A 26,176-nucleotide genomic window follows, 5' to 3' on the forward strand; every position below is an offset into this window, starting at 1 on the left:
GAATTGTTAAAAAACTGAAAAGCTCAGAACAACACCACATGCATAATACACAAAACCAACATAAAAGAAACAAAAGAGCACAGTACATTGTTCCAATACAGCCATGAATATTGCTAAATTATACATTAAAATCTAAACTGAAAATATATGTGTTTGAGCAAACATTTAAAATGTAGACACTTTCAAATTCTCTAATGGACTTAGGAAATCAGTTCTACACATTGTGGTGCTTCATAATTCATTGTTTGAAGGCTGGTCTTCCGTAGAATATGAATGATTGTAGAACAGAAAGTGAGTGCAATTTAAAAGGGGAATGACCATACTCTCCAATGTTTTTTTTTTAATTTCAAGTCAGAGCAGTTTGTATTTGTGATCATTAAGCTTAAATTGAGGAAGTATAATATCCTTTTTGTTTTTAAGTAATTCTATACATGTGATCATATTAGAATTAATTGTGTTCAACCTGGCGATTTCAAGTGAACAGAAGTATTGGAACACTTTCGCTTCATGTAAATTTTAGAGTGTCAGTATTTGGTTGCATATCATTTCTAATGCGAATTAAGTTTAACACTGCCTTGTACATCATTTTGTGGCCCTGTGATCAGAGCTCATCTCGTATGCCAACCATGGCTTCTGCTCAGTAATAAGGGTATGTATTCAGTGTTCCCACTGGCCATGTAAAGAATTGCTTAAAACAGCATAGAGGGTATGCTGATCAAATGTATAGGTGAAATCCTTCCTCGGGGTAAATGGAAAGTGAGAGACACTTCTTTGTTAATCATATTGGCAGCATGCAGTCCTCGTCTTCATTAACTAGAGCAGTATGAAATAGAGGTCTGCTATATCTTTACTCCCCGAGTACATTAAATCCTAATCCAATTAGCCTTTGTTATGATACAGCAAATACTTAGCTCTGAAGGGTAGATTATTGGGGAAAGAGCAGGCAGCAAACCGGTTCTAATCCTTCTTAAAGTGAGCCCAGATAATAAAGATTATTCAGCAATATTTAAGTGTAGAGGGGGGTCAGATGTAGATGTTGTGTACAGGGTTGCCAACTTTTGTAAATTTATGGGCAGTCAGTAGAAAATGTCCAAATTTAACGTGGTCTTAAATCAATTTACTGCAAAGTTGTCTGTTCATTTTTCTGAAAATAAGGAATACTTTAATAATGAAACAGTTAACCGGTGTTCATCACAATTAACAATTACCAGGTGTTCATTTAATTAGCAAAGTGCTGCCGAGCACCATGTGTCAACTCTTCCTGTCTGAGAGGATAATTCTGCCATCATCATGAGCCTCATTGGACCATGGTCTCCTTCCCCAGCCTCCAGTTGCTATTTAAATTATGCCAAATCTTTATATCTGAAATGTCTATCTAGCAAAATAGCATAGACCGAGGGTGAAAAGCACAACTGTCTCCTAGAATACATAAAACCCTGGGTTTGAAAAACCCACCAAGTCTGCAACAAAATTAAGCCGCACATCTGTTAATACAGTTGTGATGCTCGCATCATGTTTAAAGCTGACAGTCATCCAATGATCAATGCAGTATTAAAAAGTGTTTAAGAAATTGTCTTCAGATACAGAATTATATTTGTTTTATATAGTGTTTGACCAAGTTTGTAACAAGCTTTGCATTCTTTTTACATTTGAAAACTTCTTTCTTGTTGGTTTATAAGTGAGTTCATCATAAATAATTAAAATATAAAGGACATAACCTGCCCATTTTTGAAGAACACTGTACTATATAGAGAGCTTTATATGTAGCCACCATGTGTTGCCTTTACGGTCAGCATCATCATTTTTTTACTGTATTGGAGATAAAACTCCCACACCTTAATACTGAAAGTGAGAATAGACTGGTGGACAGTACTGTTTACTGGTGGATTGGCAGCCATTCTCTCATCCGTGCAGACGGTGGAAGAGATCGAGGGAGCGCTGGGCAGGGATTTCTATCCCAGCCTGGCTGAGGAAAGGTCACGCTGGGAGAAGGAGCTGGCGGGCCTGAGGGAAGAAAACGAGAGCCTGACAGCAATGCTGTGCAGCAAGGAAGAAGACCTCAACCGGACAAAGGCGACAATGAACGCCATCCGCGAGGAGAGGGACCGCCTCAGGAGACGGGTGAGTCCAGTGATGGAAATAGCCTTCCTGCCATTGTCCGCAAGGCAGCACCTACATCCCGCTGCAGTGTTTGTCTGATCAGAAGGAATGTTCGCCCACAGACAGGATGAAAGCGTAAGTGTCAGGCATCACCAGCACTGCCTGGGACAGCTGTATGATCTGTAGACGGTTGATGCTTTTCTTTATTAAATGTCTTACCAGAGGAAGATATCAAATAAAACATAGAAATGAAATACTGCTTTTTGGTTTTAAGCGTTGACTTCTTTTTGCCCTCTTGAACTCTCCGAAGCATCTCTTTCATTTATTTTAAGCAGGTTTGTGGTTTATGTTATGCAAAGAGAGATACACGGTCATTCCTTTTGTCATGGAAAAACAAATGTGGGGATTTGAACATCTCTGCCAAATTTGCAAATGACTATATTTTCAGGTAGTCAAAATTAAAATGTATTTTTAATCACCCAACCAAAAAACGTAAGTGGTTATAAATGAGAGAACCCAGTTGGTTAAGGATCTTACCCTGACTTATTTCAATAAATGATTGGATATCGGCTTGAACAGCATGGCTGGGTAACTTATTCCATATTCCCACAACTATCTTTGTTACCCATTGATTGTGTTGTCTGTTGGTTGTGAGAATTAGGTTTTCTTTTTACAGTTCTGAAAAAAAATTTACGAACTCCTCAGGTTGGTCGACATTCTTGTATGTTTAAGAGCACAAATATAATTAGGTCTTTGTGAAACTCCTAATGAAAAATAACATGATAGACATGTGACAAAGACATGATATAGTCACAGTAAATATCCTCATAAGAATAAGTCGAGAACCCGTAGAATCAGTAGCTGGTGCCATTGTGAGCCGCAAGAATTTCAGCTAGACTTTCCTCATAACCATTTATAGGTCTCTTACATGGACTTTTATGAAACAAATTCTGTTACCTTTGAATTTGAAAGCTTCCTTGCATAAACAGCTCATTTCAGGTCCTGCCATAATATTTCACTTGACCAGTCTAAAATACAAAACTTTTTCTTCTTCATGCATTCTGCTTGTATATTTAAGAGCATTGTCTTTAAATTTAATTGTCTTGCTGCATGATGATTTTTTGTCGCAGTTCAGCTGACAATTGGATGACCTGACATGTTAGCTGATACAGGACTAAATTCATTCAGTCAGCAAAGTAGCCCCAAAACATGGTGGGAATATTATCATGCTCCACAGTCAGGATGAGGTTCTTCTGTTGGAAGACAGTGTATTGTCTTTCTCCAAATATGTAAATATTATACAATGCAGAGAAAAAGTCTTGCGTACACCAAAGAGTACCTGAATGATTACTGAGGCTACTGGAAGAATTGTCTCTGGACAGATGAGTGAAAAGCTAAATTGTCCATAATGAGAACTGTTTTGTGAGGTGAAAATCAAACATTGTCTTCCAGCAAGAAAACAACACCCTCACTGTCAAGTGTGAGGGTGGGAGTATCGGGATTTAGGGCTTTTTGATTTTTAAATGCATTTCTTTTTAGCTTTTGCTTTGGATTTAATTTGTAATGAATTACTTTCTGAGACTAGAAGGACTTGTAGATGACTGAATCAATACATCTTTCACTTTCAGACACATAATCAGATTTTGTGTACTCCGAAGGCTTTCTGAAGCTTATTAGAGATTTAATAAAATTAGACATTTAATACATTCAGTAGCTGATCTCTGCTGTTAACAGGCCTTTTGGGTTTTCGGGCGAACAGTAGCTTAGAAACAGCATGTACAGGGACATTCAGACACTGCACAAAATAATTTTACTTTAGAAAGGATTTAGAAAAAAAACTATTCAGTTGTAGAAAATAAATGTCAAGTATGTTCGATTTTAGCTTGTTGTAATGGAATTAGATTTCTCAACATCGTCATGCTCTTCTTCACTATTATAAAAAACTGTTGACATAAAAAGTCTTTTAATCTTTTCTTGGTTGCACGGAAAGATCTGTTGCCATGCTTTCAATGTGCAGCTCTCATGCTGTTAATCGAAATAAAAGAGGTTAAGTACACTACATTTGGCTGTGAAATATGACCTCTTGTACTCTTTCAAAGAATTTGCCTGGTTATCTTTCTTGATGCAAACGGAGGTGAGTTGACCTCAGGAGGGGTGAAAAGGGGGAAAAAGTGGGAGAATGTATTGCTTCCCTAGTTATCCTTTTAAGTTATATGCAAATAGAATGAAGTGAATAGAATACAAAAGAAACCCTTTAATGCTTATTTTCAAATGTTTGCTTATGAAGTGCTTAAAAGTTTTTAAAGGTCTGTTTAACTTTAATTATTATAAATCAAAGTCATGCACACGTTTGCTCCACGTTCCCTTTCCTGTAGGTTTACTTCTGTTTCTTTGAATAAGATTCGTTCACAGCATAAATATAAGCAGAGCTGCAAAGTACTGTATTCTTTTTGAACACACTTGACCTCTTTAGCCACTAATACTAGAATTATGTTTCTCAGTGACAAACTTGAACCAATACTTTAGAAAGTTGTCATAATAAATTCTCTAAATGAGACTTTTATCTAATCTGTCCAGAACAAAACAAACCCTTCACGTGTCTGCCCCAAGGACAATGACATACTGTATCAAAATTATTTACAGAAATTGACAGGTCTGTTGTTTTCTCTAGTTCAAAAGTTAAAGTTCCTCTGTGTAACTTCTTTACAAGGATGAAGTACAATGTGAGTAGTAAATACATTGGACTAACTACATCAGAGGTATTTTTTGTACTAGTTTGTCACAGTATTAAAAATATTGTTTACTTTTTAATTTATGCTATAAAGATCAGGAATTAAACCTGTCAATAAGATCACATGTAAAAAAACAATTACATTTTACTATCACCAAGAGACGCAGTGTTTGTGAACAGACCCAATATGCAAGTGAATATAAGAAAAAGAAACTTGTTAAAAGAAGTACTGTTGCACTTTTTGATTGTTGGAAAACGTTAGTGTTCAAACACATTTAGATTTCAATTGGGAAAAACTTTTTTCACAAGGAAAATGGGAATTTTATGTATTTTAAACTAGAATATCAATTCAACCTTGAAGTGTTCCTTTTATTCTTCAGTGGTTTAAAGGTCCGTGTCCTTTAAGAGAAGTTTTGCAAGTAGATGGATGAATAGACAAATGGCAAGCTAGAACAATAGACTATCAAACTGACAGATTGATAGGTATAGTTGTTTGGCGTCAGAGGAATTAGTTGACCAATCAAAATAGGATAAATTCTAGTGCAGAAGAATTTTAATTTGACTTAAACTCTTTAACCAAAATCTGTCTAATTGGTCACAGATCTACCCCAGAGAAAAAGGAAATTACAGAGTAGGACCTTATTTCTTTCATTAGTGACCTTAGCTGGCTCTTTCCTGTGCAAGCCTGTGATTTTCATTCTTTCTCAAAGGAGGGCTGCTGGGGGTGTTTCCTTATTGCTGGGCTGGAGCCCTTTGTCTTCTCAAAAGTTATTACTGTGCCTGAGAGAGCTACAATTTGTTTGGCAATTGATATCCTGTGTGTCCCTAGAAAATAGGTAGTCAGGAAGTCAGTACCAAACCCAATTTCTGAACTTAGTGCTTCGTGTTTTCAGCAGTGTATAGGGAATTTTCTGTAGCAAAATATACAAGCATGAGTTGATTTAGCTACCATATTTTTATTACTGGTGATTGTTTAGTGATGTTGATAAACTGTAAATCGTTAAGGTGTTTGGAGTTAATAAAAACTACCCTAATAACAAATTCTTGCATTAAATGTTTATATGTTAATGAGGTAACATCTCCATAATAAGTGTAAGTTAGCTGTCTGATCTGATATTATATATTATTCTTGAGTCTATGTTCATTTAATGTATGGTATTGGCTTATATTTTATGTTTTATGTAAGGGACGTTGAATGAATGTGCTCCCTTATGTGACCAAACCTTTTCTTGTGTCCCTACTTTTATGAAAGCGGAGATCTTGGGCAAATTCTGTTTTCTTCTTTTTCCCTATTCAAACTGTTTGTAATGGCTGATCTAGCAGCATAACCTTTTTTCTGAATCCTTGCCATTACCATGTGTAGGTAGCAGTTTTGTGTGAGCAGTATGAGAACAGTAGGAGACAGAAAATCAGTTTCAGGTGATGAGCGCCTTTGCTTTTCAGGTACGGGAACTGCAGACCCGCCTACAGAGTGTTCAGGCTTCTGGTCCCTCCAGCCCAGGGAGACTAACACCAGCCAACCGCCCCATCAACCCCAGCACTGGAGAGCTCAGCACCAGCAGCAGCAGCAATGACATTCCCATCGCCAAGGTAATATGGACTTCGGTGTGCAATCAAATTAATCTTCAAAGTAGCTCTTATTCTGTACAGCTGCAGTTATGTAGGCAATAACTTCTAGAGCCCCTTGGGATCTCAAGAAATTCCCCATCACCTTATACTGCAGGACTGAATGGCAGTACACTTATTATAAAAGTTGTTGCAGGCCTTACAAGATCTCCCTGCTCTTCTGAACAGTATCTAAACGTTTGAGAAAGAGCTGCATCTCTACCCAACTCTACATACCCACTCCTCTATAACACACAGAGGCAGACTGAGGCAGGTGTTGGCAGCGTTATTTTTTTGTTAATTTTATTTTGTTTTATTTTTATTTTGATAGGTTGCAGAACGAGTTAAACTCTCCAAAACAAGGTCAGAGTCTTCCTCCTCAGACAGGCCAGTTCTGGGCTCGGAAATCAGCAGTATAGGGGTAAGAAATGACAAGCAATTTCCACGGGACCGTGAATTGGCCTTTTCGATCAATCAATTGTTTTTTATTAGCTCAGCAGACTACAGGGAAGAAAGGTCAGGACTCAGGCAGAAACATGTCACCCATCCTGATGTGATCTCACTCTGGATTGCAATTGAAGACTACCATCTTTATGACATAACATGACTACTCTTATTTATTTTTGTCAAGGTGAAAAAAATAAAACCCACTGGAATGATACTTCTGTTCATCACATTATGTATCAATAGATTCAGCTTCTTCTTTGATAATTTACAGTATGTGAATGTTATACAAGGCCACCAGTGACCGTCATAGGAGTTTCTTTTGTGTATCTGAAACAAAATCAATTTTAAAGATTTTGATACCATTATGACCATCAGCATTGCTACCAAATGTGCAACATGATACACATCACTAACCCTTTTAGAAAGATGAAATCCAGATCTTACCAAGGCTGCTCAGACATAATTTATATGAAACCAGTTAAGAATTGTGCAATACAGCTGTACTTTAAAAGCAGTCTCTGTTAAAATGTAGGACATTATTTTAACAAATATTAAAGGATTATTGCTCTCATGAAGCAACTCAATTGTTTAATGCTGATCCAGGACACGTAATGCAATCTCCGGATTTTATTTGAGGCTGGATTATCTCTTTTCCTCTGTATAATTATGATCAAATCTTTAAACTTGACTTATTTCAAGTCCACTGGTTCTTGAGATTTACTATTGAAGTGCATCAACTGTTTTGTGCAGTTAAATTTCTATGATTGGAGATTCTTGTGCATTTGATCTTATATTGATGTGGTTTCCAATCAAAATTTCTTAGCAAAAGATATAACTTATATGTGAAACATAGAGGCATCTAGAAATAAAAGTTAAATCTTTGACAGTCTTTTCTATATTAAATAAGTTTAATTTATATACATTTGTCAGATCTTTACTATGCAGTTTGATCATTCCATGTTTTTCCACATTTAAACTCCCACTTCTTGGTTGGCAGCTTTTGTTTGAATATGTACTAAAACATTTTATATTGTATGCAATGTAAACATTTAAGAATATACACTTTAAAAAGTTATTTTTTATTTATTTTATTGAGATTCATTCTTTTATTCTTACTGAACTTAAGGTGTAAGTAATACAAACAGGCATGAAACCCGTCTATTGCAGCCAGGTTGAGAACAGGGCTCTTCAATGGCAAATGGGATTTTGAATGTGGTGATGCCATCGGCTGCAGTACCATGTGATTGTGGAAAATGGACTCTGGGATTTTGCACATTGCGCTACTCATTTGAGCATGGACACATTGGGATGAACTCTGGGATCCTTTGGGATGAAAAAAGCTATATAAATGCAAGAAATAATTGTAATTATTTTTATTTTTCCTTAAAATTCCCCCACAAATCTGACTCATAGCTGAAGATGCTGAAGCGGTTGTTTCCTAGAAACCCTTGAATGTGTAACAAACGCCACTTTTAAACTGAGGACCTGCAGCGACCTTTTGTGTGAAACTACAAATACAATAAAACAAGTATTTACCGCTCTTTAGCCAGATCACATCAGGATAAACAAACTAAGCTAGGCTGGACCCGCTCAGTACTAGGAGACTGGCAGACAAAGGAAAATCATGATGCTGCTGTGGTGATGGTGGACCAGCAGGTGTTACGTTTCCTTAAAAAGCAGAATTTCCAAAACCAATGCTACTATATGGCAAGCTGTACTACAGGAGGTACCTTTCTGTGGATAAAATCTTAAACCGTTTTCTGAGTATTTGATTGGCACCGATCCCATGACTGGTTTTAAGCCCCGGTGTCCTGACTAAGTTTCACTGTTGGTTTGCACAATGGTTTTCTTAATGTACCCCCTTAATCGAATTGATAAAGCAGTCTTTCACTTATTTGCTGTGTAGTACATATACCTGCCATGCAGCATTCAGGCACGTGTAGCCCTTTGGTGGTGGATAAAGTGGGTCACCCCCTATAATCATGTAAATTTAGATGTATTATTAATAATAATATGCAACAAGTGTATATTCTTGTTATATTGTAATTATTGTTCCAATGGCAACAGCTTGCGTAAAAAACACCTTCTACTACTATTGAGAAGTACCAAATGAATGTAGATAAAGGTTTGCATCCACAGCTGCAAAATCATTATTGACGGAGAGTGGGATTCATTGTTTAATTTAGAGTGTAAAAAAACACAGAACCCTCATAGTCGCTGGCAGAATGTTGTTTTTGGCCTTCTGATCACAGTTTGGGTCGGAACCTCACTGTGAATATGCGGAAAGATGGAACTAATTGTTAATCTTCCTTCTGCGGGCATGACGTACTGTACTAAGTAATCAAAACTCAGTGTCTGGTTAATGTATCTGAAAAATTATTTGTTAGGACTCCAGGAAGTAAGGGAGTCTCCATAAAATAACTTGCATAAAATGCAATGATTGCTTCACTACTGTTAATAACAGAGCCCCTTCAGAGCTGAGAATATTTAGAAATGTTTTTTATATTTTCCTGAAATGTACCATTTCTGTGCATGATCAGGACAAATTGGACAGGTTTCATTTGGGTAATGGTTACAATGAATTCTGCTTTTATATTGCAAAATACCAATAGGTTCTGTGCTGCAGCACTGTTTACTGGCCAGATTAACTGTTGTGTTTATTTGTGCAGGTGTCCAGTAGCGTAGCAGAGCACTTGGCTCACTCCTTACAAGACTGTTCTAACATCCAGGAAATCTTCCAGACGCTCTACTCACACGGTTCTGCGATCTCGGAGAACAAGATCCGCGAGTTCGAAGTGGAAACTGAAAGGCTGAACAGGTGGGCTCATCAGTGAGATAACTGTCAAGCCATTATGTGGCTCACTGTTATATGCACAGTGTATTATAACAGGCAATAAGGATATAATCAGGATTTTTACCAGGGCAGATATTCTAGACTACTTTAAAACATCTGTCCAGATGTACTATTTTAGCGTATTTTAAAGGTATTCATTAGTCTGTAACTGTAAACCCTGTGAATAACATCATAAGAAATCACATTCTTTTTTGTACTGTACTGTATCTATGGGTATCTCTGTGCTATGAGCTTGTACTCATAAATGTTTTGCTTTTCAGCCGAATTGAACACTTAAAGTCGCAGAATGACTTGCTAACAATCACACTAGAAGAATGCAAGAGCAATGCAGAGAGAATGAGCATGCTTGTGGGGAAATACGAGTCTAACGCCACAGCTCTCAGGCTTGCCTTGCAGTACAGGTCAGTATCCAGCACTTCTCTCTTGCTCCTTTGAAGCAAACAGCTTGAAACATTTTATCCTGTAGCATTGTCATTGAGTGTCAGTGTAAGTGCAACAGCATACTGTATGTTGAGCGTAAAATTAGTGAAGGATTGAAGATAGGAACCTCTTCAAATTTGTTATCCAGGAAGTCCTGTTTTAAATAAAGGTTACTTTGATATGGCAGGCTTTATATAGCAATTATTTACTGTAACCGAGGTAATGGGCATTGCAAATCTCTGTCTGAATGCCACCCCTGCATAGTCTTTGCAAGATAAGAAGGTGATGAATAGGCTAGCTTTTATCTTCAATTAGGACATGGTAATGGACAGATTGTGATCCAGCTTGTTTTATTGATGGATTTATTTAAAGGCACTCTACAAAGTCTTGCTTTGGAAATGCATGTTTGTCAAACAGGTCATTGCTTCATACCAAATAGAGGTGAAGTGAGTTCTTGCATGTAAATGAACAGAGCATCTTCCTCGCCAAGGACTTGAGCACAATAATATAGAACCAAAATGGCATTTACCCACAGGGACCTTACGTTTCCTGGTGACTCAGTTTCTGTTATTGAATAACTAATATGTATTTAGTGTTTAATAATATATGTTTATTCTTAAGATTTGTGTTACTTTTTTCACTGTTTAAGGTGAACATAAGACATTTGAGAACTATTTTACGTTATTTTATAGTGAGGTTGCTTTGGATTTCCTGAATATGGAAAAGGTCAGGGATTAGTACTAGTTTTTAGCAAAGCATGTGCTTTGCCTTGTGTGCTGAAAAAATGCATATTGTTTTTACATATTGCCTTAAGATAACTGTCCAGCTACAGAATACAGTATCTTTCCTTTCTAATGAGACGTTGTCTTGTATAAGATCAAGGTAACTTCAGAAACATGAGGATGTATTATTTGTTGGGCTTTGTGGTTCCTGCTCTGCCAGCATGTTTCCTCTTAGCCTGTGGGGAAGGAGGAAAAAGCAACGCACTTGCCTGTAACAGAACCTTGCAAAGTTCCAGCAGTTAATCATTCTGTGGGGCATTGGAAAAAGATGAAACATTTTCTTTGAAAACAAAGAAAACACATTTTCTTCCAAGATGGCAGAGAAGTGTTGACTTAGGTAGCAGCCTAGTTCTGCCATGTTAAAAAATTAATGTGCTGTGTAGACTTATGATTCTGTTATTACCATTTTTTTATACTTTACACAATAAAAGTCACAAACGTGTGTGTTGTTTTCATATTTATTCATAATGTTCAGAGAACTAGTCTTATCACAGTTTGGAAATCCCTTTTTCAACCTTGATTCAAATGCCCTTTAATTATGTTCCTTGTGAAAGTTTGATGAAATGGCAGTATTTGGTTTTGCTAAGTGGGTGCAGAAGGGTCGTGCATTCCTCTGCAGTGAGCTGTCATCAGCATGTGCTTTTTCACTGAAGTTTGCCATTTGTTTGCAGTGAGCAGTGCATTGAAGCCTACGAGTTACTTCTTGCCCTGGCGGAAAGCGAACAGTCTCTCATTCTAGGCCAGTTCAGAGCTGCAGGCGTTGGGTCTGTAGGTAAGTAATGAGTGATTCAGAGTCTCTCCTTGTGTGCTCTAATCGAAAGAGCATAATTTGGTTGCGCTGGTTTTTAATCATGACTGTTATTTCCTTATAATCCTATGACCTCACATTGAACCTGTTCAGGACAGATGGATCAAAGAAGAAATATAAAAACTGGCAGTGACTTTGAAGAGTAATTATTCCCATGCGAGTGCTGAACCATGGGTTCTGTAAAGTCACCGTGTTATCATCATGTTGTTCTGTTAGAAGTTTGATGTCTAGAAATAAAATATTTTGATAACTTGAAAATCTAACAGTTCATTCATTTAATAGGTTTAGTTGGGCTCTTATTATTTTCAAAAAGAGTTTGTCAAGGAATGCCTGTCCTTTTAATTAAAAATCTATTTTCCATGCCATAAATATTCTAAAAATCTCATTTAAAAATGTAAACAAAGAACATAAGAACATGAGAAAGGCTATTCGTGACATCTGTCATGTTTATTAGCAGGCAATTGATCTGAGGCTGTCAGCTGAGGATGTCATTTTATTTAAAGAAAACCCTCAGCAGCAGAGCTGGGACCATAGCTGGCTCTACTCCCACAACAGTCTGTGTGAAGAGGTTCCTCCTGTGTACATGTTAAGAACAGTTGCATGAAGTTACTCTTTGTGTTCTGTTCATTCTGAAGAAGCCCGTTTTGTAGATTTATATGTGCATATTTCTAGGCCAAGGAATATTTCTGTTTCTTTTCCTCTGGAGTGGTTCAAGTGATGATATATCCTAGCATTTTGTTTGCCTCATATTATTTCACTTCACATTTCATTGTCTAGAAAATGTAAAAGAAGTCAAACATTATCAAATAAACACCACCGTCTTTTTAATAAGTGGCCTCTTCGAGCTCAGAGTTCTTGATTTTTTTATGTGTATTTCATCTTTTGCTACCCTCATGTAACATTCAGCACTTGTCTGTAAAACATTATTGGGCTGCTGTTTGTCCAGACCTTTCTATATTCTTTTCAATTTTATCTGCTGCCTCTGCAGCTTTTGTTGATCCTCAATTTTTGGTATTGTCTGCAAGGTTGACTAGTTTATGGACTATTCCAGAACATCCTAGTACAGATCCTTGTTGTACTCCACTAATTACACATTGAGCACTCCAACACCTTTGATTAATCTTTTGATTCATAGTCTGTTGGATTTTATACACGACTGACCATTTGCAAGCAAACTTAGAACTAAGAAACAGACAGAATTAAGCAAACAACAGGAGTCTCTTAAGTTTTATTGACAGATATTAGATTTTGTTGCAAGTATGTCTGTGGGTGAAAACAAAATTTGGGCCTGTTTGAGGGCTGGTGCCCTTCTGCATGTCCTACATTGTTAGATGAGCAAACAATACCAATAGATATACAGTTCATTGTCCCTGATGTGTGACCTTAATGTTATGATTATTATAATTTGTGTTTTAATAGTCTTGTCAGAATCACAGGACATGTTTGTGTTTGGGGAAAAAAGTTTCAGACAACAGAGATTCAAAAAAGAAGGGAAGATGGTTATGTTCTGTATATATTAGAGTTACAGGGCAAATGAAACACTCAACACCTGTTCAGAGTAGGCTCTAAACGTATACTTTATAGCCATTATGTTGAGTGTACTTACGCCTTATATTGAGAAGATCCAGATTCCACAGCTAGTTCATCTTGAGATAGCATTAAGATATCTCAGTAAGATAATGACCCCTGTGCTCATGAACGAGAAGCACTCCATCATCTTTATAAATGCTGATTAACTCTGCACGCCTCATTGTCTGCTTAACTGTGATAGAAGCATAACTCTCGGCCTCGTTTGGGTAAACTAGGAGACCAGACGGGAGATGAAAACATTACCCAAATCCTAAAGAGGGCGCACGACTGTAGGAAAACAGCAGAGAACGCCGCCAAAGCTCTCCTCATGAAGCTGGATGGGAGCTGTGGGGGGGCATTTGCTGTGACAGGCTGCAGTGTTCAGCCCTGGGAAAGCCTGTCCTCGAATAGCCACACCAGGTGAGCCAAGCAGACCGACTCCCTCGTTTTCTCTTGGGTGCTAACATTCTTGTGTTCATCTAGGGGAGGCAGAGGCCTTCGGTCAGGCAGGCCGTCTCCTGCACCGTGTTCCTCACTTGCAAGCTACTAGCATTAAGTCAGGTCTGATGTCATGTAAGAAGTCTTTTTACTCTCTTTTATTCCACATTCTATGAGCTTAACTGAATCTACCAAGCTTGGTTCACCTGAGTTGTGAGAGAGAAGGTAATTTTACTGTCTACCACATTCAAACATGGCCTTGCTTATCATCTCTTTATACGTGTGCCTGTGGTTGTACAAGTGCAAATCTGTCATAATTTATTAATATTTTTTCAATCTTCTGGAAGTGTTTAGTGTTCATTCGGACACAGCAGTAAAAGCAATGTGAACAGCATTTTCTTTTGCCAGTGGGATAAATTCAGCAACAAACAGGGTACTTCCATTGCCTCCCCTGGTGAGCCGATGTTGACACCTGCCAACCCACTGTGGATGTAGTAAAATGTTGCAATTAAGTCTGCGGAGTAGAAAATGCGTGGTTGTTAAAATTGAAAATTTACCCTAAAAGACTAAGATATGCAAGATATTGATGTTAGTTATAGTTTTACAACGATTAAAAATGCAGTAGGAAATTACATTTTTATGCCTTAACATGTTAAGTAGGTGAAATAAGAGGAAGTAGAATAAATGTAGCTTCATTCTCTCATTATATAGTAGCAACATTCCATTTATACAGCTGATATTTCATATAGTATATCCTGATTAGATCTTTTAGGTCATTAGTATACAATACAAATCCTGTACAATATTTAGGTTTAGACTAATTAAGCTTGGAATAAATATGATGATAAAAATGAATGCTTTTATCCCCATTGTAAATTATTGCAGTGAAGTTTCTGAGGCATGTATGTACTGTATACTCACCTTGAAATGTTTAAACTCTAAACAAACTGCTGTATACTGTACATTTATAAGATGTATTTTTCTAAATGTGAGAAATATATTTACAACAGCTTTTCCAATCCCTTTGCCTTGCAAATCGGTAATAATTTATTTTCCAACATACCTTTGCCTTTTCTCATACAATAATTATACATTCTCTTAGTTCAAAGTATTTTCCAGTAGAACAGAGCAGAAATGTGCTTAATAAGATCAACATACAAAATATGAATAGTAATCAGTATGTTTTACTCATCAAAATGGAACTGTGCTTAGTTTGAAGGAGAGAAAATATTTAAGCTTGCAATACCTAATTATTCCTGGGCTTTGGGCTTGAAACAGCAGTCCCCAAACAATCCTCAAGCTATGTCCTGTTACTTGATATGCTAATAAGGATGAAGGTTTTCAAAACTGCTGTCAAATTGGTACATTCTTTTTCTGTTTTTGAGGCTGAAGGGGATCATTTTTCACAGCTATATTGTTTTAATTAGATGATATACAATAAGTAAAAATTACAGCAAAATATTCAGCAAACTTTTTTTGCCCTTGAAGATATTTCTATTGTTTTGGTGCCTTAAAACACAGAAACAATAAACATGATCACTGTTGCAAATTTGAACAAATTGTAGCTCCTAGTATGTCATTAGCATTAAAAGTAACATATTAATTTTACAAATTACATTCAGATCCTCGGGTTAGTCCTACTTAAATCCTCCTTTGAATTCCTGTTGCAGTTGTATAGCCATATAATGATCTTGTTTGCCTAAAAAGTTGTTTGTTGCTGTGAACCCTGGAAGCAAACTTTTTTTTTTCCATGATGTATTGGTGGTCAGAAAATAAGAAGTATAGACCTAGAAAGCAAGTGTCCAAAGCTAACAGGTAATTGTCTTCTTCGTGGAACACTGTAGTAAAGCAGTGTTGAATAAGATTTTAGCATATTGTTACATATGGGGGGTTATGAAACCATCAGGAATTGCCTGAGTGGTTTAGTCAATCAGTGAAATAATTATTCATTACCCCCGACTTGTAAGTGATTTCTATACCCGGGCGGCTGTTATAATTGGAGGCACGTGAGTTCTTTATTCTCTGGCATTGTTTTGTTGAGAGGAGTAATAATCCAGGCACACTTGGCTAAAACAAATATTTATTACAATCAACTACACAAGACACAAAACATACAACATACCAAGTTACATACTATTGTTACAAATGGGGCTGGACAGATATTTTAAAACATTGACACAACACACAATAAAACATGTTGCTTTATAGACAGTATTTACAAACAAGGCATTTCAGAGGCCTAACATTCTGGTCACCCAGATGTCTGCCAAGCATTAAACTCTTAATATGCCTACAGAGGCCACACAAGAGATGAGCTGCCTTCTAACTAAATAAAAAGTAACCTGCAGTTAAATCTCTCTCTCTGTACCCTGGATGCCACAAAATAAATGGGAACCTATATCCCTATCCATAAAATGCACCCTAATCAGGAAAGACATTTCTAACTGAGGTACCAGGAAACCCAAGTTCCCTAAAAACACAGAATAGACTGCTCTCTCTAACAAGATTCAAATACTTGGCTCCAGTCAGGTTTTGTTTCAGATGACCATGAGGTAGGGGCTCTCGCATGGCTCAAGCTTCAAGTCCCAACTCCTCTGGACTCCTCTCTCTTCTCCCTGCTCTCCTTGTTTCTTCCTTCTCCTCCTGCTTCTCCTCTCTCCCCTGTCCTCTTAAAGTGAATTTATACTGTGTCTTTCTGCCCTGCTCCTTTGCAATCATTAATCCACAACTTGCCTAGGCATACCAAGATAAACTTTACTATAGTCTCTGCTCACCTGACCCTCCAGACCTGAGCAAACATCCTCTCTGCTTTGAAGCTAGAAGTGTTTACTCTTCCCAGTGTCACAGAGACATTTCTCAGTTACCCAAAGCTGTAACAATATATTAGTTGCAAACAATAATTAAGAATTATATAAAAATTACAATGTATCTACTGAAGTTCAGTGTATCTACTAAATGTATTTTTTTTCTGTTATTGTCGTGTTAATTAGTAAGAGCCTGAAAATATACCTGCCAGTTGCATTTTACCCCAGAAGAAGTCTATACATTTGGACTTACATGGCCAAACAGTTTTTGGACAGGAGTTGTGTGTACTACAGGCTATGAAGAAGAGCAAGAGAAGTCAGCTGGCCATCTTGGTTTGTGGAGAAACCCCATTTCACCCTACTATAACTGTATTGCCATTATAATGATACCTCAAAGTAACAAAAAGAGTTAGCAATGTGAGCTGCTTATCAATAACACACAAAATTAAATGCTAGACAGACAGCCTTGGTGTATGCAACACATTTTTTCTACACATTGTCATCATGTTGGCTCTAGGATTGTATTTTCCACGACTGGAGTCAGTTGGCCTAATCGTTTTTTAAGCGGGAGCAGTTGACAGTAGGTTCAGACAAGGTAACAGCTCTTGTTTTATCCTACCGCTCTCTTACAACCGCATTTCACAACTGATGGCCTGGTGTATTCGGAAAAGCTCTTGCAGCGCTCTGCAAAATGCAGTTCAGCAGCAACCTTAGTTGTTAAAGAAATCTGCCTGCTATTCAATTCAGTCGCTGTGGTGGTTCCCAAGAAGAAGACTTTAAAAGTGTTTTCAAAGATGCAAATAAAGCTGCCATGTCCAAATTGTATCACAAATGAAATGGTTTATCTACACCTGCCACATTTGAAGTTGCTCATCTGCATGGCCTTCACCCAGGGCCATCACTGTAGTTTCCACAAGCCTGGAAACCTCACAACAGAAAATGATTTTCTCAGACTGCAGTGCACATTGAAATCTTTTTCACTGGCAAGCCCACTCTAAAAACTTTCCACAGTCCTTGGCATAATACAACCATGAGTGTCCTTAGAAACTGTCAACTAGCCGATGCAGCTATCTACTTAAACAAATATAGAAGGTCAATGAAAGTTTCATTAGAGGTTTTGACTCGATGGCCGTACAGGATTTGTATGTACGTGTGTAAGAGATGACAAACAAAATTAAACAGACTGAATGTTGAATATAGGCTTAAAGAAGTCTGTTAGCAGAAGAAGTTTACCTTTACAGTTGTTGTACTGTTACTGTAGGTGTAGCCTGTGTGTGTACTGATGCAGTTGAGCATATGCAAAGTTATGATGTTGTGTGTAATTTAATTATTGCATTTAATGTATGTAGTATATTTGTAGGATGCACTCCAAACAATAAGTTGGAACTCCTCTGTTCATACTAACAGACAGCAAGAATAAGTATTAGCCAGGAGTACAATTAGATCAGAAATGCAGTTGATAATAATATAATTCACTTTTCAACCTAAGATTGTTATCTTTTTGTTGTGGTCAGTTTTTTTTTTCCTATAGGTTTTTTTTATCAGCTGGAAGAGAGAGGATTGCTTTAGTGATTTGATAGGGCACGCTTAAATCTCCTCAGTCCCCTGGTGACAAAGTGAGATCATGTGGAATTCTGGGAAGCCTCATAGCGAATAACTACTTAACCCTGCAGAAACTGTTGATACTCCCTGCCTGCATTCTCTGAGATCATACATTTTTCCTTATCTTCTTCTCTGACGCGAAGGCCATGATGGTCATTAATGGTGTACAGTTACCATCTGTGTGTGTTTATTATAATGATCAGTTTGTTTTTCTTTTAACATTGTTATTACTGTAAACGAAACCCAAAAATTATGTGCCTGTCATGTTATCAAAGTTTAGGCTAGAAAAGAGTCAACTTGCTTTCACATTTTCTATGCTAAGTTGAACCAAAAGACAGTGTTTATAGGTCCCTCAACTTAGGTTTGCCCTTACATTCTTTTTCTAACACAGAATCGGGGAAAAGGGAGCCCTTTCTCTAAACTGATGTTGTTCGTGGTATTACTATTTCCGGCAAAGACCGCTGACCAGTCCTTCACGTCTGCTGTTCTCCCCACAGCACGACAAGCTCCACAGCAAGCAGCTGTGACACAGACTTCACAAAGGAGGATGAGCAGCGACTGAAGGATTACATCCAGCAGCTGAAGAACGACCGGGCGGCCGTGAAGCTGACAATGCTGGAGCTGGAGAGCATCCACATCGACCCCCTTAGCTACGACGTCAAACCGCGGGGAGACAGCCAGCGGCTCGACCTGGAGAATGCGGTGCTCATGCAGGAGCTCATGGCCATGAAGGTTGTGGTCCACAGCTGCATTTGCATGGTGTTTGTGTTGCATCTGTTGTCTCATTTCCACCTATAGCTTTAATCCAGTGGTTAAATTTAGCACCTCATGGAATACCTTATTACTATTTTTTATTTTATCTAGTATTTTTTAGGACTTGGAGGACAATACTGACAGGAAAGCGACACTGCTGTGTAGCTTTGAAACACCCATTTAAAAGTTAAAGATGAAAATAGACAGCAGTTCCAGTCCCCATACTGGAAACAGTGTCGATATGGCCTAATTTCACACTCCTAGTCTATTGATCGTGAGGTTCTATGCATGTAAATCTTTTGGGATGTATTACTGAAATCCTTGATGACTCACTTCTGTGGGAAAAGCTGTTCTCTTCCCAAAACTCTGTGACTCAGGTCTATAAAAATCTACAGTGCTGTGTAACAGTAATGGATTTATCCAGTCCCCTCAAATATTATTCAGGTAATGCATCATTTATTTTGTCCTTGCAGCATTATAATTGGTTGTTAATATTGCAGTGACAATTCAGGTATAAATATATATCCTGGCAACTGATAATTGATTTTTCTCCCCTGGTGTACTACAAAGATTACATACCAGACTTGCTCAAAGTAGGATAAAAACCTTGAAAACTCTTACTTAAGCGAAAACTTCCCCAAATTAAAGTTACTCTATATACTGTTAAATCAATTGAAGTTCTTGAGCATCTAAAGTAGCCATGCCCCCTAGACTTTTGTTTTGACGTTGTTGGTTTCTGTGGTTCGTTTGAGACACTTCCCTTTAAATCTTCTTGATTGCTTTCTGCTCATCAGTGAGCCACTAGTCAGCCTTATAGTCAAGGACAGACGTATTGGTACCCACCATCAACAACAAGGTTATTCATTTGTTGATGAAATGTATAAATTGATCAACTGTTTTGTTAAACTATATTGATCTGATAAAATTTGATGACTGATATTTTAAGTATTTGAATATTTATCAGGCCTAACGGCAAATGTGTGGCAGTGAAGATTTCTAGTGAATTTACTCACTAAAGACGAGATGGTGACTATTTTACAACCCTGTTAGGCTTTTTTATTTATTTGGTACACAGTAATAACTTTTTTCTTTGCAATATTTATATCAGTAAAAAATATAACAGTAACACATGTTGCATTGAGTGAATTATTAACATAAGAAAGGTTGCAAATGAGAGGAAACTGTTCAGCACATTTTGCTTATTTAATTGCTAGTAGTTGTTTGAGTTGTTTGGTATATCATCCAGCTTTTCTTTGAAAGATAAGGAAGGCTGGTTAGGATAGCCCCATAACCTTTTAGGTAAAGAAATCCTCTTATTCTTATTCAGTATGCTTTTTCTTTAACTGGATCCTGTTCAGTTTTAGCCATTTTATTGTGTTTTATTCTCCACTTGTTTTTCTTGGTTTATTAAAGCATTTGGCCCAGTGCTTCATAGCTTTTGATTTGCTGACTTTTGGCATGAATCTGTTCTGCACTTCAAACAGCCTATCTGAACATTTAAATAGTTTCTAAGATTTTTGGTTTTTCCCTTCGGAAACTTTGACTCTTACTCCCTGTATTTTCTCTCTTGTAGATTTTCTTTGGATTCTCCCCGACCCATTCTAGTTTTTCTACATTTCTCGGTACATACATTCACCAAGCCAGCAGGTGCTCATCTCATCTCAATGTAATCTATCATGTCAGTACAGATAGCCTTTGCCATAGAAAGTTTTCCAGTTAAATAGAAGGTTAATGCTGCCTTCAGCACATAGTGTCCTTAGTCTCATGTTTACAGACTTACAGACTTTCCTGTTGTTCACTCTTGCACAGTGCAGGCAGGTTTCCTGGCATAGCGATTGATTTAGTGCTGCTCTTCATTTTGTTTCCAAAGACTTCAAATCCTGTTTGTTTAAGAAAAGAATGTTCATCTCAATGTCTTCTGTTTCAGCATGAACGACGGCTGAGTCTTCACCTGCCTTAGCTAAGAGCCTGTCTACCCTTTAGGTGATGTTAACCAACTTTGCCTGGGGGGAAACAGCATATTGTGTTGGCAAAATATCCTTACTGGATATCTCACTTGCTGTGTTCCTTTGAATAGAGTCTTCAGCGACCCCAACTTCTCTGTGACTTGTGTATTAGGTGGCTCTGATTGAAGTTGTGACTGGTGTCTGAATGTCAGTATACATGCTGATGGTGTCTTGGCAGATGTTGCCTTAGGCTTCCTGGTTGTCTGTTCCCAGGTCCTGGAGTGGAGCACACATGTATGTTGGTATGATGTTAGGTAGGGTTGTCATTATAGATATGGTTTCCTTTGACAGCCCAAAACCAACCCCACTCTGTCAGCACGTCTGTTTAGTTGTTCTCATGATTTCAGGTGGATACTTCAATTGAATGGAGGATTTGCTAGTTCCTATAGTGCTCTCTTGATGGTGATATAGCTCGTAGATGCACAATTTCAGCCTTGTAGGACAAGAATCCTTCAGTTTTTCTAGGTCTCTGTAAATTTCTTTTGAAAGTTATATTGATCCAGTTAAACTTCAATAGTAGTTCAATTAGCTAATTAAGAGCAGAAGTAGAATCAGAACCAGAGATATACACCACTATCTGTGTTTACTCTTTTAAGGAGGAAATGTCTGTTGTATCAGTATTCCCAGCTGTAGTCTAGCTGTTGGGAAGGTTGGAAATGTGAAATATCTACCAAGGAGAGTCAGCATTTGTTTTAGAGAATGTTTTTTTTGTACGGGTATTTTTTTAATCCTTATTAAGTAAAAAGGATGGAGAAGTGGCCTTGTCACAATAAGCAACAAGAAACTTTAATTTTAAAATAATTCATTCTTGGTAGAATTGTAGTTTAAAAAAAAACACTGTGAAACAATATTTTTACACTCAAGGAGCATGTTTTGCATAAAGAGACTGACATTCACCTGATCCTAGCTTTACTTGCAGCATCTAACAAATCAAAGGATGTGTATTCTGGACATTCCTGCAGAAGAAAGGGTCTGCAAGGGTCTGTAATACAGATGATGGCCTCAGGGTCATTCACATTTTTAGATTAAGATCCACACATTAAAACTTTCTTCGATACGTCTTTCAGTATTCCCTAGATTTTGTGAGTGCTGGAAGTGAAGAAATGTGTATTTCATAAAGCCCCTGTCCCAGTGCTCTCAAACGGCCGAGTCTGATGCCTCTGCTCTGTGTCCCCCTGTGGTCAGGAGGAGATGGCGGAGCTCAAGGCCCAGCTTTACCTGCTGGAGAAGGAGAAGAAGGCCCTGGAGCTGAAGCTGAGCACGCGAGAGGCGCAGGAGCAGGCCTACCTGGTGCACATTGAGCACCTCAAGTCAGAGGTGGAGGAGCACAAGGAGCAGCGCATGAGGTCCCTCAGCTCCACCAGCAGCAGCGGCTGTGGGAAAGACAAGCAGGGCAAGGTGAGTGGGTCAGAGCAGGACCAGGCTGCAAAAGCAGTTCTTTCCCTTCTGGCCGAAGTTATGTAGTTTTGTAGGATTGGCTGCGCCATATTGAACAGGAGTACACTGCACAAAAGCAACAACTAATTGGCTACAAAGTGGAGAAACAATAAAAAAGCCTGGGTAAATAAGGAACACCTAGTTCATTGAAAGCCATACAGTAGCTCATGTGTTAATTAAAAAAAATGATATCTGCATAGGGTCTTGTATAAAAAACTGCAAAGGCCTAGTTGCCTTGAGGTATGGCTAGCAAGGCTGCTAGAGACCCTAGTGACTGTACTGGCACATTGGCGGGAGCTTCAGTAACCAAGACAGTTTAGTTTGCTCATGTCATCATTTGAGGGGCATCATCAGCACAGGGCAACAGTGGGAAAGCTACATATTCTAACATGGTGATAGCCATACATTAATTTGAAGTTCAAAGCAAAAGATCCAAGCAACTGCAGATCCATTGACAATCAGTTTCAACTTTGGGTGCGAGTGAGGTACCATAGTCAGGTTGTAGAGCACACAGATAACACCTGGCTATGAAGGTTTGTGAGTTCAGTGGTACAAAGAGCACAGGCAATAAACTACCTGTGGTGGATAAGTAGGAGAAATGTGATATGTGATCAGATGAATATCGGTCCCACGTTCTCAACAAAATGACAAGTGTCCCTCAAGACCTCTACAGGCCTGAGTGCTTGGTTACAACAGTGAAGGGGTCTCATGGTTCTCTATTGTGTGGCACATTTTCCTGGCACAATCTGGGTGCACTCATTCCATTAGAAGGTAGGGACAATGCTAATCACTACTTAATGGTTCTGATCATCTTCTACCCATAATGCACCATGTCTTCTGGGATGAAAACGTTACCATTCACAGACCAAGAGTAGTGCCCATTGGATTGACAGTATCCATATCCAATATCCATATTTCACTTTTGTATACCCTAAATCATGTGTTTAGTCTGGAATCTCCTCTGATTTGCAATTGGCGTAAAAAATGGCTTAGAAATGTTTTCTGTACATTACCCTCCAAAAAGAAATCAGTATGAAAGGAAGTGCCATACCTGGTCCTCAGAAATGTTCAGATCTTTTTAATTAACAATGATTGTCATTTGCTTGTGAGGATTTATGTCTGAGCTTTGACAGAGGTATTCACGTTCATATCGAAAGCTGTGACAGAAGCTTATAATACAGGAAGGCTTAGTGTGTGCAGTGTTTCCAGTTTTTTTTTAAGGATTAGCTCCTATTAAGAACTTACTTAAGAATTAAGATGTAATTGTAAATGGGTTTAATGAGGCACAATATGTCAGTCAGGGTTTGCTGCAGCCTAATCTACAGTGTCAGAGGATACTGCAGTATTGATTACGGTGTCCTTTTTATTCATTCATGAGGACTGAAATCACTGAGTAGCTTTAAAAAAACTTTTTCCTTGAGTTTCCCCTGTTATTAGCATTTCAATTTTAACATATCTTTATACAAGAGACCTGACTTCTACTCCCTCATTGTTTAAATAGATTGTTTGCATATTTGTGGTGGTGCTGCACATTTAAAATACTATACTGTTTCACTATTTAGTTTTCCCGCTCTTTTTATATGTAATATTAATTTGTAACCATATTCCAAGCACATTTTTGCATCTACAAAAAAGGATTAAAAAATATATTTTGGACTGAAATGCAGAATTTAAGCTAGCAGCTATATCACCCTGCAGCTCTCAACTGATAGCCCACTGAAGCTAAGCAGGGTTGAGCCTGGCCAGTACCTGGATAGGAGACCTCCTGGGAAGCTGTGGTTGCTGCATATGGTTGGGCATTTCTTGATAAGAGTAGGGAGTTATCCAGGTGTCCGGGCCAAATTTTCCCCCTCAGCCTTTACTGTGGCCCCCAAATTGTCCCCATGTATGACTGGCTTGCACTTGCCCTGCAATGGACTGGCAGGGCACTGGACTGGTGTACCCTGCCTTGCGCTCGTTGCTTGCCATGTAGGCTCTGGCTTCCTGGGACACCGTATGGTATAAAGCGGTTTGGTAAATGACATGACATGCAGAATTTATTATATATTAAAGAACTCTAACAAGGTGGTTAGTCGAGACCTATCTTTTGTAAATCCATACGGACTATGTCCTAGGATATTATTTACATATTGATGATCCTCTAGTTTAAGTTTAATAATAATTTCTATTACATAACTTGTAATAGAAGTCAGACTTATTAGTGTAGACTTACATGGTTCGGCTTTCTCACTCTTCTTATGGATGGTCACTACATTAGCAATTCTCCAGTCCCTGGTACGATCTCTGTCTTACTGTTGGAAGAGTTGGATCAGTGGCTTCTGAATAGCATTTCTGTGTTCCTTGAAACATAAGTTTTGAACAAGTACTCTGTATCTTCTCTTCCATGTTTTATCATTTGGGTTGTTATAATGGGACATGAGGCATGTGTAGCACACTTTTATTTCCATTTTGGTTTTATTACCAAAAACTAAAAGACATGATCTTTGTATCTCTATGACTCGGTTATCAGTGCTCTCTCTGAAGAGGTTCAATTGCATCTTATACTGTGATTCAGGCTACAAATCCTGGCATTGTAGCATAAACACAGGGATAACCGTAATCCTCTGTGTTGCTATGGACAATAATCTTCAACTGATAATCGAAGTTGCCACTCAAGGTGGAACAATTTGCTGGATAAAGGCTATGCATTTTAGCTTCTGAAATCCCTCATAGCTTCCTTTATTTTGTACAGAGCCATGAAGATCTTTATTTTCTTTTTTGAAAAGGTCATCTTGATTGTGTCATTGCAGCATCCCTCTTTTTCATAAGGGCAGCCACAGTCTGAACTTGCCAAACATACATTGGGATTATAGCCTTCATGGCTGATGGACCATATATCAAACTGAACATGATGTCTTTACTTTTTAAAGAAATCTGAAGAGCAAAGAAAAAAATTTAAAAGCAGAAATGCAGTTTGAGAGAGCAATGCATATGTTTCTTATATTAATACTTTTATTTTAAGAAAGAAATGACTGTTCATTTCAGTCTTTAAGAAATCATGTCCAAATCAACCCAAGGATTAGAAGATATAAGAACATATGAAATAATTGAAATATGGTTAATGTTTGGACACATTTTAAGATGGTATCATAAAACAGTCCTATGTAATCCACCTTTATTTTTCTTAAAGCTCTTTCACAACTTTAGATCCTTACTTCCCCCTTGTGGGAGAGATCTGCTCTTACAATTGATGATCTAACTCATTCTAATTGGATAATTTTACATGAATAATTTTTGATTGAAGAATGCAATAAACATGCTTGTGAGCGTGCACAGTTTGTGAAAATGCCCAAGTATCCACACAAGATTGAAGGAAATGGCTGTGAAACTAACATACACTAATGTAAATATTGATTTCATGCAAAACTATTAATGGATATTTTCAAGTGCCTGCCTTTAAGGCAAATAAAAGTCAGATGGGAATACATACCTTTTCATGGACCAAAGATGGCAGCAGTTAAGTTAATTTATTAGCTTACTTTTTTGCATCTTCTGTAGGATTAAGTGCAAGAAAATGCTATTGTCAAAACTGCTATTGATTTAAATACATATCACACAGCATGTATGAAGCTTCAATTTTAATTTCTTGACACAAATGTGACCTTATTCCTAAATATTACTGGAATGGACTAAGAGCATTTAATTAACCCACTTTGTCATTATTTTTTTCCATGGCACAGGGAACATCATAGACAACTTATTATAAATAATTATAGATCTTTATAAGCCTTATTTGTGTTTCAACATATAAATAAGCTTTTTTAGAATACAAACTGAAATT

The 26,176-nt window shown here is 37.7% G+C and overlaps 1 protein-coding gene across 6 annotated transcripts in view; it reads left to right on the forward strand.

Annotated features, from left to right (window-relative positions):
• The window catches only part of mcc (MCC regulator of WNT signaling pathway), a 209,634-nt gene that overhangs the window by 176,235 nt on the left and 7,223 nt on the right, over window positions 1-26,176 (forward strand). For 4 of the 6 annotated variants that reach the window (XM_069187264.1, XM_006626950.3, XM_015366878.2 and 1 more), the window contains 9 exons: window positions 1,915-2,121; window positions 6,275-6,421; window positions 6,768-6,857; window positions 9,553-9,701; window positions 9,998-10,138; window positions 11,611-11,711; window positions 13,553-13,736; window positions 18,658-18,892; window positions 22,105-22,317. In XM_069187264.1, coding sequence (XP_069043365.1) covers window positions 1,915-2,121; window positions 6,275-6,421; window positions 6,768-6,857; window positions 9,553-9,701; window positions 9,998-10,138; window positions 11,611-11,711; window positions 13,553-13,736; window positions 18,658-18,892; window positions 22,105-22,317 — 1,467 coding nt within the window. The remainder of the gene's footprint in view (window positions 1-1,914; window positions 2,122-6,274; window positions 6,422-6,767; window positions 6,858-9,552; window positions 9,702-9,997; window positions 10,139-11,610; window positions 11,712-13,552; window positions 13,737-18,657; window positions 18,893-22,104; window positions 22,318-26,176) is intronic. The other 2 variants (XM_069187262.1, XM_069187263.1) reach the window with 2 other exon arrangements.

The sequence above is a fragment of the Lepisosteus oculatus genome, chromosome 3 (genome assembly GCF_040954835.1).
Source record: "Lepisosteus oculatus isolate fLepOcu1 chromosome 3, fLepOcu1.hap2, whole genome shotgun sequence".
Classification (NCBI taxonomy): domain Eukaryota; kingdom Metazoa; phylum Chordata; class Actinopteri; order Semionotiformes; family Lepisosteidae; genus Lepisosteus; species Lepisosteus oculatus.